We start from the raw sequence: 14,941 nt of genomic DNA on the forward strand, positions 1-14,941 counted from the left end.
AAATTCTGCCAACAACCTGAAGGAGCCATGAAGCAGACTACACCCCAGAGCCCAACCCTACCAGTGCTTTGGTTTTCAACCTTCTATAACCTGGAGAAGCAACACCGAACTCCTGAGCTACAGAACTATAAAATAAAAATGTGTGTGAAGTCACTAAGTTTGTAGTAATTTGTTACAGCATCAATAGAAAATACAACGGCTAAAGTTAGAAACTACAGTGTATGACAAAAGTGGTATGAATTCTTCAAGGAATCATAGGCAATCTTTTTCTACAAAAGCTTTCTCTGGAACTATTAATTGATGTGCAGAATATTAGCTTAATGACTGAACAGAAACAAAAATAGCTTTCACATTAACCAGAGACTTTAATTTGATTTTGTGAAAAAAGCTTATAAGCAATCAAGCTGCTTTTCTCTTTTGTGTTTGTTACGTATGAGTATGCACAGTGCAAATATTAATCAGGGAGAACCTGTAACTATGAAATGCTGTGTATTTCAAGATGACATCTTCACCATGTGGTTACTGGAAGACGGAGGCTTCCCACTGATCATTTCACACCCACAAAAAATACATAACAAACAAAACTGAAATTTGAATCTATGGTTATCAAAACACAAAAGCATTCAGAGTCGGGGCTTTTTTCCTTTTTCCTGAAATAAATTATAAAAGTGATCCCAATTTCAAAAGTTTTAAGATTTTAATAGATAGGTATCAAGTGCTTCAACAGGTGAATGTATCAGCCTATGGGATATTTTTTTTTCTTTTTCAAAAATAGGCTGAGAAAGAATGAACACAGGGTATTCTTGAAAAATGTTTGACTAATTAATATCCAATCTTACATTTTCTTATGATTGTCATGGTCATAACCTAATGGCTATCAACTTTCAGTTTTATTTGTTGCACTCAAAATCCACTGTATGATATTTAAGCATACATGACAAAGAACACAGGCATTCTTCTTAAAACAATATTAGATTACTCTGCTTAGAGTTCACAGTTCTCTAACAATTTTACATTAAACACGCAAAACATTGTACAACCGGAGATATTTGTGAACAGTCTTGAGAGAAAGCTGTATTTTGGTACATTAAGGCAGCTTCAACCAACATTTTAAGAAGTTCTATTTGTTGCCACAAAAGACAAGTTTGAAATTTGAATATTTGATATTTTCAAGAAATTTTAAGTCACTTAAAATAAGAATACCGTAATTTGTGAAACTGTGGTCTTAAACGTTTTTACCACTATACTCTTACCACAAAAGACTTACCTAAAATCAAGATATTCATCCTATCAGTATCAAAGATCTGTATTTAAAAAAAAAAAAAGAAGGGATTTACCTTAAATATGATGATAAACCCTGTATTTAAGTGAGGGCCTTCAAACAGTTTCTCACACACGTCTGTGAGGTAGGTCATCGTCCACATTTTTTAGATGAGAAAATTCAACAAAACTGAGAATCACATTCCAAATTAGAGTTTTGTTCTTTGCTCTGCATTATTTCTTGCCTTTACAAACATTTTAAAGGGCTGAAATGTAAAGACTGTTAATTACTGCATTCATTTTAAAAACATGAGAAAGCAGCCAAAGTTTCACCAAAGTGACTTAAAAAGTGAAGCAACATAAAAGGAATAGAAAAATACATCCAGTGAATAGCTTCTGACAGTGATAGCGTGAGGTATGGCCAAAGGAGCCTGAAAAGCAAACAGGCAAAAGTAAACAATGTAACCATTTGTGGAGGGCATAACTAAGGAAAAGTGACAGCAATTAGAGAAAAGAGTTCAGACAAATTTTTGACTAATTATTACTATTCCTATAATTTGAGAAGGCACAATTAAGGTGTTTTGTTTAGAGCAATGGATCTGGTTTTTTTTTCCATTCAGGAAAATGTTATCTGTCTAGAAGAATGGCCTTTCTTTGTAACATAACTAACTTAAAAGGGATTTTTAGCTGTGAGAAATAAATGCTTATAAGCAGCAAAAAATTAACTGTAGTTCTCCTTGGCTAGAACTTCCTATTCCCCCTTGAAATTTTAAATCAACATAGAGTGGTTAACCTTGCAAAATCACACAGATGAACCTTGTCAAAATTCTATGTATGTTCAGAAAAGTTTTCATGCTAGGATATTCTACAAATGCTTAAGCTTTTTTTCCTGGAGAGAATACACTACTGTGGGGTTTCCTTAATTGCACTTTAAATGTAACTGAAATTTACCTACCTTGCTTGTCCAAATAATCATGAGCTACTTCCATAAAATCTAAACTGCTCTGGATATAAACAATGTTACCCAAAGTCCCATCACAGTCACTAACTGCCGGCACTGCTCTGCAAGGGTGGCAGTAAACAGGAACACTGTCCTGCTACATTAATACAGGCCCACAGTCTGGTAACTTCTAGACCCAGCTTGATCCTTATCAGGTTACGGCTGAGAAAGTTTAATTAAAACTCAATCCAGTCTAGACTGTGAGTCCTGTTCTTTATGCTATTACTGTTCTGTGGGATCAAATCCATCAAGATTATATGTGGAAAGGCTAGTAAGGATGCCAGCAACTTGTTTAAGTAACATATCATTTTTAAAGCTCATCAAATTACATTTCAAAGTTCTATAAGATTTGGGAGAATATCAAGCCCATAATAATTAGGTAGTTTGTGAACAGAAATATACTCTATGAAAATAGTGTTTATCATCTAAATACCCATACAAAATGAAAAATTATCTGTATATGAAATTTAGATAAGCCTAATTCAGATAACATTCAAAAACTATGATAATTTAAGACAGGGGCTAGGGCTAGTTTTACTCTTTATAAAAGACTGTATTACAAGGATCATGTAAATAAAATTGAAGGAAGAGTCATGCCTAAAAGTTTCTTCAGTATTTTACAAGCACCCTCAATAACTCAGAAGTACTTATAAATATCAATATGCTAATCATAAATACTTCAGATAATTTTACTTAGTTATTACAATCAACCGGTTCAAATAATTCAACTAAGGAATATTCAGTTAAGACTACTTTATGTCACACTAAGACTTGAAAGCAATACATCTGTGTTTATCTGTATTACTCAACTACTCAGATGTTTCAGTGATTCATACCGTTCTTCCCTGGAGGAAGGTGGCATAGAAAGAGCAGTGATCATCGCTGAATACTTGTATGGCATTAAAGCTTTATGAAGAGCTTTGTGGTCCTGCTTCCTCAACTGGAAAATGATTATACCTCACAAGGTTACTGTAGGGTATTAACTAAGTTAATAGATATGGTCTCCTGATCTAAAAATCACTATAGAAATGTATGGAACACTTCCAATACTTCAAATTAGTAATATTTTGCTTATGCCAAGTGCACGGGATGTTTTAATGTGTTTGGTTTTCTGGATGATCTTTGCCATTTGTATTCCAGAGGTCAGCTGTAAATTTTTTTTCAAGTATATACCTTTAAAATGCCTCACCAAACACATATAGAACACTCACACTAGTATAAAACCTCTAAATATATAAAAAGTGAACACTAACACAAATCACATGAAAAATGCAAAGACAGAACTTTAAAGCTCAAAGGTACCTCGGAGGGCTTTTAGCCTATTCCTCCCATTTTAGAGGTTACAAACTGAGGTCCAACATAGGTGTGACTTACTAACAGATTGCACATATCCCTCATCCAGAATTTCTAATAGAGCCTCTGAGAACTATTATTAAAATAAATTACCTTCCCTAATTAAAAAGTCACAGTGACAGAAGAACAGGTAAAGAAATGCCAGATTGAAAAGGTGGAGTTCTTTAAAAACAAAACCAGACAAAACTGTGAACATGGTTAGCATTTAGATATTGAGATTTTGCAGCCATTAACAGGATTTAAATTATTAACCAGTGAATAGACAAAGATACCGTGTCTGTGGTAGGCACATTCTAAGCTTTTATATTTTATAAGTGGAAGGTACAGTGGTTATATTAACTCAGTATACCACACATTAATAGAAGCTACAGATAAATTCAAATAGTCAAAAAACCTGTAACAGTTATCTATGATTATTTTCTCAATTATATCTCTTCTAATATAAAAAAACAATTTATGTTCCCTGAGTACAAACTGGCTAGAGAATAAGAAAAAGCAAGCCCACAATTATGTAACTGTCATGGGAACCCTATTTGCAGAAAATGGAGAATTGTCTGTAAAACAAATAGCCAATCCCCTGACAGAGAAATACTGGTACTTCTGATTAATTTAGGCTCCTAGATTCTTGTTACAGACGGCTAATATCAAGGAACACAAACACTTGAGGTTACAAAAGTGAGCCAAAAGTTTGTTGATCAAAACAAAAACCCAACTTAAAATAGTTTGCCTACCTCCCTATTCAATTTGTTATCTGTTCCTACTTTAAAAGATTACAGGAATTAGATCGAAATGTGGTATCCTATATTTAGAAAATGTTCACTGACTATACATATTGAAAGTAAGAATCAATGTCATGGACTCATTGCCCACAGAGCCATAGAGCCATAAGCATTAGTCACTTGTTTCTTAGGCCTTTTCTACAAGTAATCTGGTTTAAGGTTTTTCAGCTATCCATTCAACACAACAAAGATACCAAACAATACCACAACCTGATTAAGAAAATCAAGGTGCTATGAAATACACCACAGACATACAAAATTCTGTTTAGCCCAGCATTTGCTCAAAATGAGTATGTCCACAGGTTAAAATGAAATTTTTCTTATTCTGAACCATATTCTCTCCAACAACTGAAAAGGAGAAAAGATATCTTAATTCTATTCTTTCCTACATAAATTATAATTATATAATCACATAATCACTTATATATGTGATTATATAATTATAATTTACTTATTAGAGCAACCTGGGAAAATAATTTCCCTAAAACAGTATTTTCAAATTTGCCTTTTCCCATGGGATATTAAGTTTAAAAGTAGTTTATTTTGGGCAAAGCAGGGTTAAAGTTGTCTTTTTTTCACTGAAGGACTTTTCAAAGTCCTTAATGCTCATATCCATTGTCATCCTCAAATAGGAGTGTGGCATATAACATTTTCCAAATTTGCTCAATGGACTAATTTTTCAGCAGAGCACCTCAGGGATACAGTGTGGGAAATGCTATTGTAGAACCATATGGAGTCCATTTCCATGATGTAGCTAAGTCTTTATAACCTAATAATAGAAGCTCTCCTCCAAAATCTTAACTTGAAGAAATTCTTCCCATCCCAGATCTAACAACCACATACCACATCCACAATTAACCAGCTTACAAGACTGAAATGTGGGAATTTAGCAGCTGATTCTTTCCCTCTTCCTGTCCATTAGCAACAAAAGCCTCCTATGACAATGTTCCAGCCCCTATTATGCTGGAATGAGCCTCCTGATATCTTTTCTATATAAAGCAATTTACTATGCCTTCTAGATTCAGAGTATCTGTGCTTTAAAAACGTAAGCATATGAGAACCAAAACTGCAACCCTGGTTCTCCTAAAATTCAACAGATAACCATCAAAATGTAGATATTCACAAATACTGGCAAGAATGAGAAAATAGTATATAGTATTTTTAATTCTCAATAAACATAATCACCAATATAAAGTAATTTTGACATGAAGAAGCTTTAGTATCTGATTTATTCAACTAACAAAGCTAAAATGCCACTGTATTCCTTGCTGTTTCTCCACCTTCAAAATTGTTAGGGATTTTGTCATTTGGGATAAGGAATTATCAGATTAATTCCTATTTCTAAGGTCAATCATAGTCAAGCAAATATTATGAGGTGGCCCTGTTTTTCCCAAAAGAGGTATTTACACATTTGGAGAGGTCAAAACTATGCCCTATCTATAAAGCACAGCAGGACTGCTTATCCCTATAAAAACAATCACAAAAAGTACCCTTTGGTGCCACTAGATGGCAATCTTTCAAAGGTTTAAACTTAAAAGTTTAATGCAAACCCACCCTTTTTCCCAAATTGGCGAGCAAAGATTCCTTTCAATATTAAGAAATCAGACTTAGAAGTTACTTAACACCATTTTTAAAAAGCTAAAAGTTCTATAAACCAATATGATGTGACACACGGCAAACTCCTGACTCAAAACTACTTGAAGACAGACATGCTTATCTTCCATAAACATAAGAGAAACCTGGCCAAAGATTTTCATTTGCTTCTTGGTAGAAAACATTATTTTTGGCAAAGAGAAACCTGTTTTCAAGAGCTTAATCTTTTCTAGGGTAAGTTAGGTGAATGACATTAAACAAATTAATAAATACAAATTAGATAAATTACACATAATTTAAAAATTAAATACTTTCACTAAAACAATATAAGCAATGAGCTATTATCTACTCTGCTGTATATAGGTTTCTTTTTAATCTTAAAAAAAAAAAAAACCTGCACAAAGCAAAACAAAGAAACTGTTTGGTTTTCCTTTAAAAGCACTGGTGTGTGAATACATATACATATATATGTAAACAACACATATATTTATTCAAGAGAGTTGTTTGTTTGTTTTGTTTTTTTTAATGTTTAAGGCTTCCCTCCCCTAACAGCCTCAACAGTGAAGGTCACAGCCTAACAAGCTTTGGAAGTAACAAAAGCCCTTAGGGCCAGAACAGTGTTTTCAAACTGGATGGCTAGCAACCAAGATACAGAACAAAGAAAGGGAATCAGAAAAGATTTTAAAAGCTAACTCAATCAGCCACTAAGGATCAAACAACAAAATGGTGGTGGGAAGGTGAGGGAGGTGGGTGGCTGTGATGACAAACTTGAACTTTAGATTAAGAATTAGCATTGTGGGATGCAGGGGGACATAGGCACACACTCCCCACCACCACATACATTAAATCAAAGATAAGAGTTCGCTTTTAAGGGACTGTTGATATTTTGCTTTAACTATTTTATCACACTTGGTGAAATACAAAAATAAACAGATCCAAAAAGAATTTGAGAAAGGTAGTTTTGAAGGCATGTTTTAAAATGAAGTTTAAAAAAAAAATGTTAAGTTTATGAAAAACACAAAAGGTGCTGCAATTCCAGATGTTCCAATACTGAGTAGAACATTGAAGACTCTTCAGATAAATATATTCAAGGAAATCTCGAAATAAAACCTCTAGCCGGTTATAAGCTGTTTTTAAGGAACCTGGAAACCAGTTACCTGTTTCAGGACCACAGCCCTTCTGTTAAACAGTAGGCAGTATTTGCAAAAGCTAAAACTACTAGAAGAACCTGGCTTCTGAAATTTGGGGGGCCAGCCTTTAAGATTTCAACATTTAAATACCATCTTACTAATGGCTATGTTGCTGTTATATATTTTTTTTTTTTATCTTGTGCAAGAGAACTGGATGCATAAACACAGCTTAAAGCCAAACTGGATTTACCTACATTAAATAGTAAAGCAAAGAGGTGATGCCAAACCACCCTTTGACTGAGATGATTCACCAGTGAAGGTGTATTAATCATCTGTAATGAACTTACAATTTTAAAGTAACAATAATCTTCATCAATGTTCACCAATTAAAGATACTGCACCTCCATGAATTTATCATAGGCAAAATAGAATTACAGATGTCTACAGGTAAATAAAATGTCAGACTTGTTTTCAGTAATTTCAATGGCATTCAGTGTCCCCTGGAAATATTCATGACTCTCCATCAGTATTCCAGAGTATATGATATCCATAAGTAAAATAATAATTTTAAGAATCTATCTGATTTTCACAGTGCAATAACAGAAAGACAGAAACTAGAGAAACATCATCAACGGGCTAAAGTAGTGATCAGACTGGCACACATTTCAAAAAAATCCATGGTGTGACTGCCTAGGCGGGGTGGAACTGAAGACAATGTGCTTCCCGTCAAAGAGCCAGTGAAAGAGCCGGAAAGTGAATGGCTCTCTGCAGTTACAGAATCAAAACTTGATCTTGGTCTATGTAAGCCAGCGGCAGAACAGGAACGCTGAGGTGTTGAAGAACCAGACCTCTGCTCCACCACCTCATCTGAAATGGATGAAAGAAGAGCAATTTATATGAAAGGTATATTTGCCCACGCCTTTCCTATGAAGATGCTACATTCAGAAAACTGAGTAAACATATCTGAACAAGGGCAACTTCATGGATGTCATGTTTCAGAGTTTTAAGAGCAGGGGTGGCAATACCCCGTTCCTCCCACAATCATAACAGACATCATTCATCAACCACAACACTAACAGTCAAAATGTCACCCCTAAATCCTTCTCAAAATAGTATTTGGCATCAGCCTTGAAATCAAACTGATATCCCATTTGAAGAAAGCACATCCCTGAAGGATTATTTTCTTGCAGCATATTAACAAAAAATATCATTAAAATAAAAATAAAAGTTACCATTATACAGTGGCTCTGAACCTTTAGTACACACTGTCTGGGGATGGAGCGAGGAAAATCTTGTTAAAAATAAAGACTTCCAGTTTTCCAGGACTCACCTCTAGAAATTCTGATTTCGTAGATCTGGGGGTAGTTCCCAACCATCTGCATTTTAATAAGAATTCTGGGTAATTCTGATTATGGTAATTCTGATGACAGCCAGTGGTAGCTCAAGAATAAAATTTAACTGTTCTACTGAAAACAACTTCCTTAACTCTAAACTCAGTTCTCCTCTGGTTCTATCCAGCACCTGACACCTGGTTTACTGTTTTATTCCACTTGGGCCTCTGAACTGAACAAGCACATTTGATTCATAAAGGTTTGATTTCTGGCTCCCACTAAATACTTAAACACAACCCACAAACCACCTCCCTGACTCCTCTGTCTCCTGAATGGCCAGGGCATCAAAATCCAACCTGAATATAAGGAGAGGCTCATTTGGCCAATCAGGATGAGGGAAGCTGATGAACGGAGAAGTTTAGATATTACAATCATAACAATAATAAAATATGAATGAAGAAATGTAACAAAGAACCTGACAACATCAGGTAATTTTAGGTAAAAACTGCCTTCTTGTTATTCCTTACTTTTGTTCCACAGCCAACACTTCAAGTGAGTTTTTTATGCCAAAGAGGCACATCTTTAGGAGAGGTGCTGGGTTAGAGATATTCCACGTCTTCAATCCTTTTCAATTCACTTGCATTTTTAGTTAACTCTAGATTACTTAAAAACCAGTATAGAAGACCTACCCACCATGTCTTTGAGATGATTTTAACATCTTGTCAACTAGTGCCAAGTTTTATCTTCTCAGAGCTCATGCCTGCATAGCTTCCTTACCATCAATGCTTTTAAAGTCCAAAAGATAGCTTCTGTTATCAACCAGGTAAAGTTGTAAGCTCATTTTCACATAATTGCCAGTCACTGGATTTTTCCTTCTTACACGAAGATGGTATGCATTCACTACCTAAAAGGAAAATCTTTTTTAAGGAAAAATGTTAAAAATAACAAACTACAGAATGTCTCCCTTATTCTTATATATCGAAACAACCGACAGAGGTGGGGTAGAGAAGGAATTCCTGAATGATCTTTTTATATCACATGACAGTTTAATATTTATTTAATCTTCACTAACAGGACTGACTGTGCAGAGCAACAGAAATTTAAAGGGAACTCAGAGATTATACAGAGTCTAGCCTTCATTCTAGCTATGCCTTTGCTCTAAAATGTCAACAATAATTCTGGTCACCCAGCCTCAACTTGAATACCTTTACCTATTAATATGGAGTAGGAGGAATAAACGAGAACTAACATGTTAATGGTTTGCATTAGGCAGTATAAACAGGTACTGTCACAAAATTTATGTATCTCAGTAATCCTGTGAAGAAGTATTATTTATTTGCCTTGTGAAGAGAAGAAAACTGCAGCTCAGATAAAGATGATTCTGAGTTTCCAAAACATCTATCAAATGAGTTCCAAATTTTTTTCAGCATGGAATTTTAAAGACATTAATGTCTTCTAACTAAATTGCTTAAGAAAAGGGGGATCTGTTTTTTAAATGGTTTTAAGGAACTATTATGTTGTTTATTCATTTCATGCACAAATAAAATGAAAATGACAGATGTTTCAAACATGACAAATGAATATATACAGTGTATATTTGAACATTCTTATTCTTCCTTTAAAAATACATTCATAGTCCTCAAGAAAGGAACAAGAGTGAAAGGATATCTGAAATTTTTAAAAAAATGCTTTTCCTCCCACATATACTCAAATAGAATTGCAATGAATTTGAGCAGTAATTTAAAAAAAAAGAAAACTGGGGGCTAAGAGTAAGAAAAATACACCATAACCAAGGATTAAAAGCACTAGCCAAATAAAAGAGATTTTCTCAACCTAGAGAAAAGTATTTGTTGACTGAATAAACATGTCCTGATGTTATCATTTGTATTGACCACTAGCTGTTATAGCTAGTGGGAAAAAGAAAAGAGAGAAAAGTAAAAACATAGCATCTTCAGAGACGCATGACTTTTTATTGCTATGATGCAAACAGAAATAGGTAGACTATTTTCTCAGGTGATTTCAGGTTGATTACTTTCTGTTTCTTGGCCAAGAATGCAAGTCTCTAATTTAAAAACATTGTAGGTCCCCAGCATCAACAACTCTTCCTGCTTTCAGAACTTTGTTTAGTTTTGAATGCACTTGGTATATTAATGGAAAAAATGGGATTTATCATCCAGAAGCATCAAGACCACTAAATTTGTATCTAAATAAAAAAACAACACTTTTATTGACCTAAGTACTCAACTCAGTAGATCAGAGCAGCTTACTATACAAAAAAAAAAAAAAAAAAAAGGAAACTTTTACAAATGATCTTAATGTATTACAATTTCCTACCTTCCATTCAAAATCCAGCTGCTTCATAGCTCGGTAGACTTCAGCCATAATGTCATACGGTTTGCTTTGACTTCTGATTCCAAGATGCCACTTGGCTTTTTTCACAGCTAAAGATTTGGGCTTAGTTGTGTTCAGTGCATCCAATGGACATCTTGCTTTAGGGCTGTCTGCTATAAGAGGTGGCATCCGTTCTGGATGAGGTTTCAGGCCTGGGGGAATATGCATGGTACTATCATCCATAAAAGAACCAGTTGGGGGACTAGAGGCGAGGTAGAACTCACTGGCTTGGTTCATTATTCTCCGATTGTCAATGATAAGATGATAAGCCACTGCAAGCTGGTCTTGAGGGTCACCACTATATAAACTGTTCATTACTTCTGATTCTGTACACTCAAATTTTTCACACACTTCTTTCACAGCCTCATCATCAATGACGTTAGCATCATAGGAGGGGTCTTCAGGAAATAAGTAACTGGGCAAATCTTGTTTAAACCATTCATGCTCTCTAGGAAAAATACCACAATACACTATTGTAAGAACATGCTTTGGTAAGTCCCAAATAATTTAGACATGGGGCAATAAAATATAACAGAATCAGAAAGACCTGTTCTCTATGTGACCCTGGGTAAGTTAATTAACCTCCACCCTTGAATAACTATGATTATTCAGACTTGGGTATTTGGCTGACATTTTCTGAAATATTAGTAAAATGAGCCTGTCACTTCAAAGGAAACAACTGGCAGTATTTTTTGCCAATGATAAAGTTCAACCTTTCAAGCAAAATTTTAGAATCTTCTATAATTTGTATCTGCCTCCATGAGTTTGATGGCTTCCTACGACTTAAAGACTTTTCGAATAACTTTATAATGATAACAATGAACATGATTTCTAATACTTTATAATGAACATATCACCATTTGGAAAATCTTTTTAACTCAATAACCTGGTATTTTCCAAATGACCAATGCGTGATGTTACAGAATCATGCACAGGTAAAATATCCATAAAACATAAAAGAGACCAGTGGATTTTAATGTAATAAAATACAAAAGTACACTGAAATGTTTTCTCATTTGATACTGTAACTAACAAGTTAAGCCTTAGCTTAATATCAAAGAAGAATATCCACAACTATCTGAAAGACTGTTAAAATGTTCCTCCTCTTCCAACCACTTATTTGAGTGGTATCAGATTTTCCTCATAGACTGCAACTAATACAACATATTGCAAAGCCTGAATGAAGAAGTAGACCTAAGAACCTAGCTGCTGTCTCGGAGTAAGCCCAACACTTAAGAGAATCTGAAAATGTAAAATTATGCTGCTCTTGTCACCTTTTTCTTTTTGGCTATTTTTCATAAAACATATGTTATTTAGATTAACATGTAGTAGCTTTACTGTTATTTTTAAGTGAATTAAGTATATTTTTAAGTTTCCCAGTTTTAATTTCTTATACAATAAATACTAATATAACTGGCATTAAAAAATACAACTCTTTGGAATCCTCAATTTTAAGACTGTAAAGGAGTACTAAAACCAAAAAGTCTGACAATCAGTCTCCTAAATCTTATTTTCTCACACTTCTGGGCTTTTGTACATGCTACTATTGCTGTCCAAGAACATCCCACCCCTTTTCATCTAACATGTACTATTCCTTCGAGACTGCACAAGCATTGCTACATGGTAGAACTGGGCACCATCTAAGCTAAATTCAGATCAATATATATTTTCCTTGAATGCTTTCTACTGACTGTTTCATTTATGAATATTAACTAAGGGTATACTATGGCAAAAAGACACTCCTCCTTACAGAAATTATATTCTAGCTGAATACAGATAAAACAAATATTCACAAAAATAAATATAGTTTCAAATACACAAATATGAAAATCCTGTGATAAAGATTTTAAGAGGAAAACACAGGGGTAAAATAAGAACATATAAATCACAATGGGAGCCATGTAATTAGGGAAGTTACTGAGTAATATTTAAGCAGATACCAGAATGATTAGAAGTCAGCTGGGAGCAAAGAGCTGGGAAACAGGTATTCCCAGCACAAAAAACAATGTATGTGAAGACTGAGACAAGAAAGAGTTGTGCCATGTTCCAGGAACAGGACTGAGGCCACTACCACGAAAGCAGGAGTTACAGGTTGGAGGAGCAAAAGCTATCAAATATTTCTGATAGCTATAGGCTAGAAGAAAGAGTCTGGGGCTAGAACCTATGCTTGATGAAAATCATTGAAAGACTTTACAGAGACAGGGGTGACATGATCTAATTTGCATTCCCTAAAGATCATCCTGCTTGTGATATAGAAACCGAAAAGACAAACATAATGATAATGTTGATGATGCTGGTGCAATAGTCCAAGTGAGAAATGATGGTGTGCCAGGCCCTGAGGAAGATACAAAGATGAATCTTCTAGAGCTTCTAGCAGATCTTTTTATTGTAATACTCACACTTTCTTTTGGGGGTTGATTTTTTCTTTTTTTTTTTTTAAGATTTTATTTATTTATTTGACAGAGATAGAGACAGCCAGTGAGAGAGGGAACACAAGCAGGGGGAGTGGGAGAGGAAAAAGCAGGCTCATAGCAGAGGAGCCTGATGTGGGGCTCGATCCCATAACGCCGGGATCACGCCCTGAGCCGAAGGCAGACGCTTAACCGCTGTGCCACCCAGGCACCCCTGGGGTTTTTTTCTTAATCTTACCCACCAAACTCAGAGCTCCTTGAAACAGGGACCATACCTTATTTAGCTGTATTCCATTTCCCAACACAATGTAAATGTTCAATAAATGCAGAATAAATAAATGACGAATACATAAAGTATGAAAACCAAAATTAATTCATTAATGTGTTTATTCCCTGTATCATACTAAGCACTGAAGACTTAGTAATAAAAAATGTAATATATTAATTTTTTCAACAGAAACAGATTATACATCTAACATTTAAAAAATATTAACGACAAGTAGGGAAGATGAGCACTTCTGAATGAACTCCGAAAACTCATTCTTCCATAAACAGATTATACATCTAACATTTTAAAAATATTAACGACAAGTAGGGAAGATGAGCACTTCTGAATGAACTCCGAAAACTCATTCTTCCATAAAAGCATTCAGATTACTAGCAAAATTCATCAAAATCAACTTTTCCAGAACCCTGGAAATTAACCAAAATCCTGAAACAATCTGAGAAGTATTTACTCAAGAAAATAACTGATCTCAGTAACAACAGTGAGATGTGAGACATTCTAAGTTGCCCTATATTCATCTCCCTTTCCCCACTTCTATGGTAGCCTTGAAAACCAACGGTCTCACAATCTTGGTAGCCCAGAAAACTAGCGGCCTAGAAACCAGTAAGGGTGAGATAGGTTTAGAATTAGAACAGAATAGGTTTAGAATTCTCCAAAAGTCCTATCCTCAGAGAACTGTCATTATTTGACATGTCTGGAAGTTCCCTAGAAATAAATCTCCATTTTGCAAGTCTCGTCTTTTTCTGACCTGATTCAGAGTTCCCTCACTGCAAACAGCCTTCTTCCCATGACATTTGTCAAAAACAACCAATGGCAACTGTGACATCCCAGATGCCTAAAGAGACAGTAATTGCTGGAGCAAACAAGAAGCTAACCGAAAACCTTAAAATGAAAAGTTCGGGAATAGGAGTTCCACTGTCTTTGAAATACTTGATATATTCCTGGGACTCAAGAAGGCCATGCACATATTCAGGGCTGTGTGAGAAAGACCCTCATTTCTAATGACTGGCTGAATTTGAGGCTCTCTGCTAATGCGGAGTGAAGACTAAATCAGAGTTACAAGCTTCTCTTTGGAGCAATGACGACATACTCCAACATGCACATGGAGTCACTCAGCAAAGGGGGAGACTTATTAGATCAAGGAATTTAAGGAAAGCTCTAATAATAAGCTGACCAGTAAGCTAACTAAGCAGAGATTTCAGTGGCCAACCATGACAAAAAGTAAAAAATTTGTGGAATTAGTTTAGTAAAATCACTAACAAAAGGAATAGCAATAAAAATTACAAACTCAAGCCATACATCCAAAAGAAATGGAAACATGTGACCATAGAAAACTTGCACATATATGTGCATAGGAACATTGTTCTTAAGGGCCCAAAAGTGGAAACAACTCAAGTATCCATTAAC

The 14,941-nt window shown here is 34.9% G+C and overlaps 1 protein-coding gene across 1 annotated transcript in view; it reads right to left on the reverse strand.

Annotated features, from left to right (window-relative positions):
* Positions 1–341: 341 nt before the first annotated feature.
* PRKAA2 (protein kinase AMP-activated catalytic subunit alpha 2) overlaps positions 342–14,941 on the reverse strand; it is a 71,861-nt gene continuing 57,261 nt past the window's right edge. The window contains exons 7-9 of the mRNA XM_026497999.4: positions 10,781–11,285; positions 9,224–9,350; positions 342–7,982 (exon numbers count right to left, since the gene is read on the reverse strand). Coding sequence (XP_026353784.1) covers positions 7,744–7,982; positions 9,224–9,350; positions 10,781–11,285 — 871 coding nt within the window. The 3' untranslated portion in view covers positions 342–7,743. The remainder of the gene's footprint in view (positions 7,983–9,223; positions 9,351–10,780; positions 11,286–14,941) is intronic.

Source organism: Ursus arctos, unplaced genomic scaffold, assembly GCF_023065955.2.
Source record: "Ursus arctos isolate Adak ecotype North America unplaced genomic scaffold, UrsArc2.0 scaffold_12, whole genome shotgun sequence".
Taxonomy (NCBI): Eukaryota; Metazoa; Chordata; class Mammalia; order Carnivora; family Ursidae; genus Ursus; species Ursus arctos.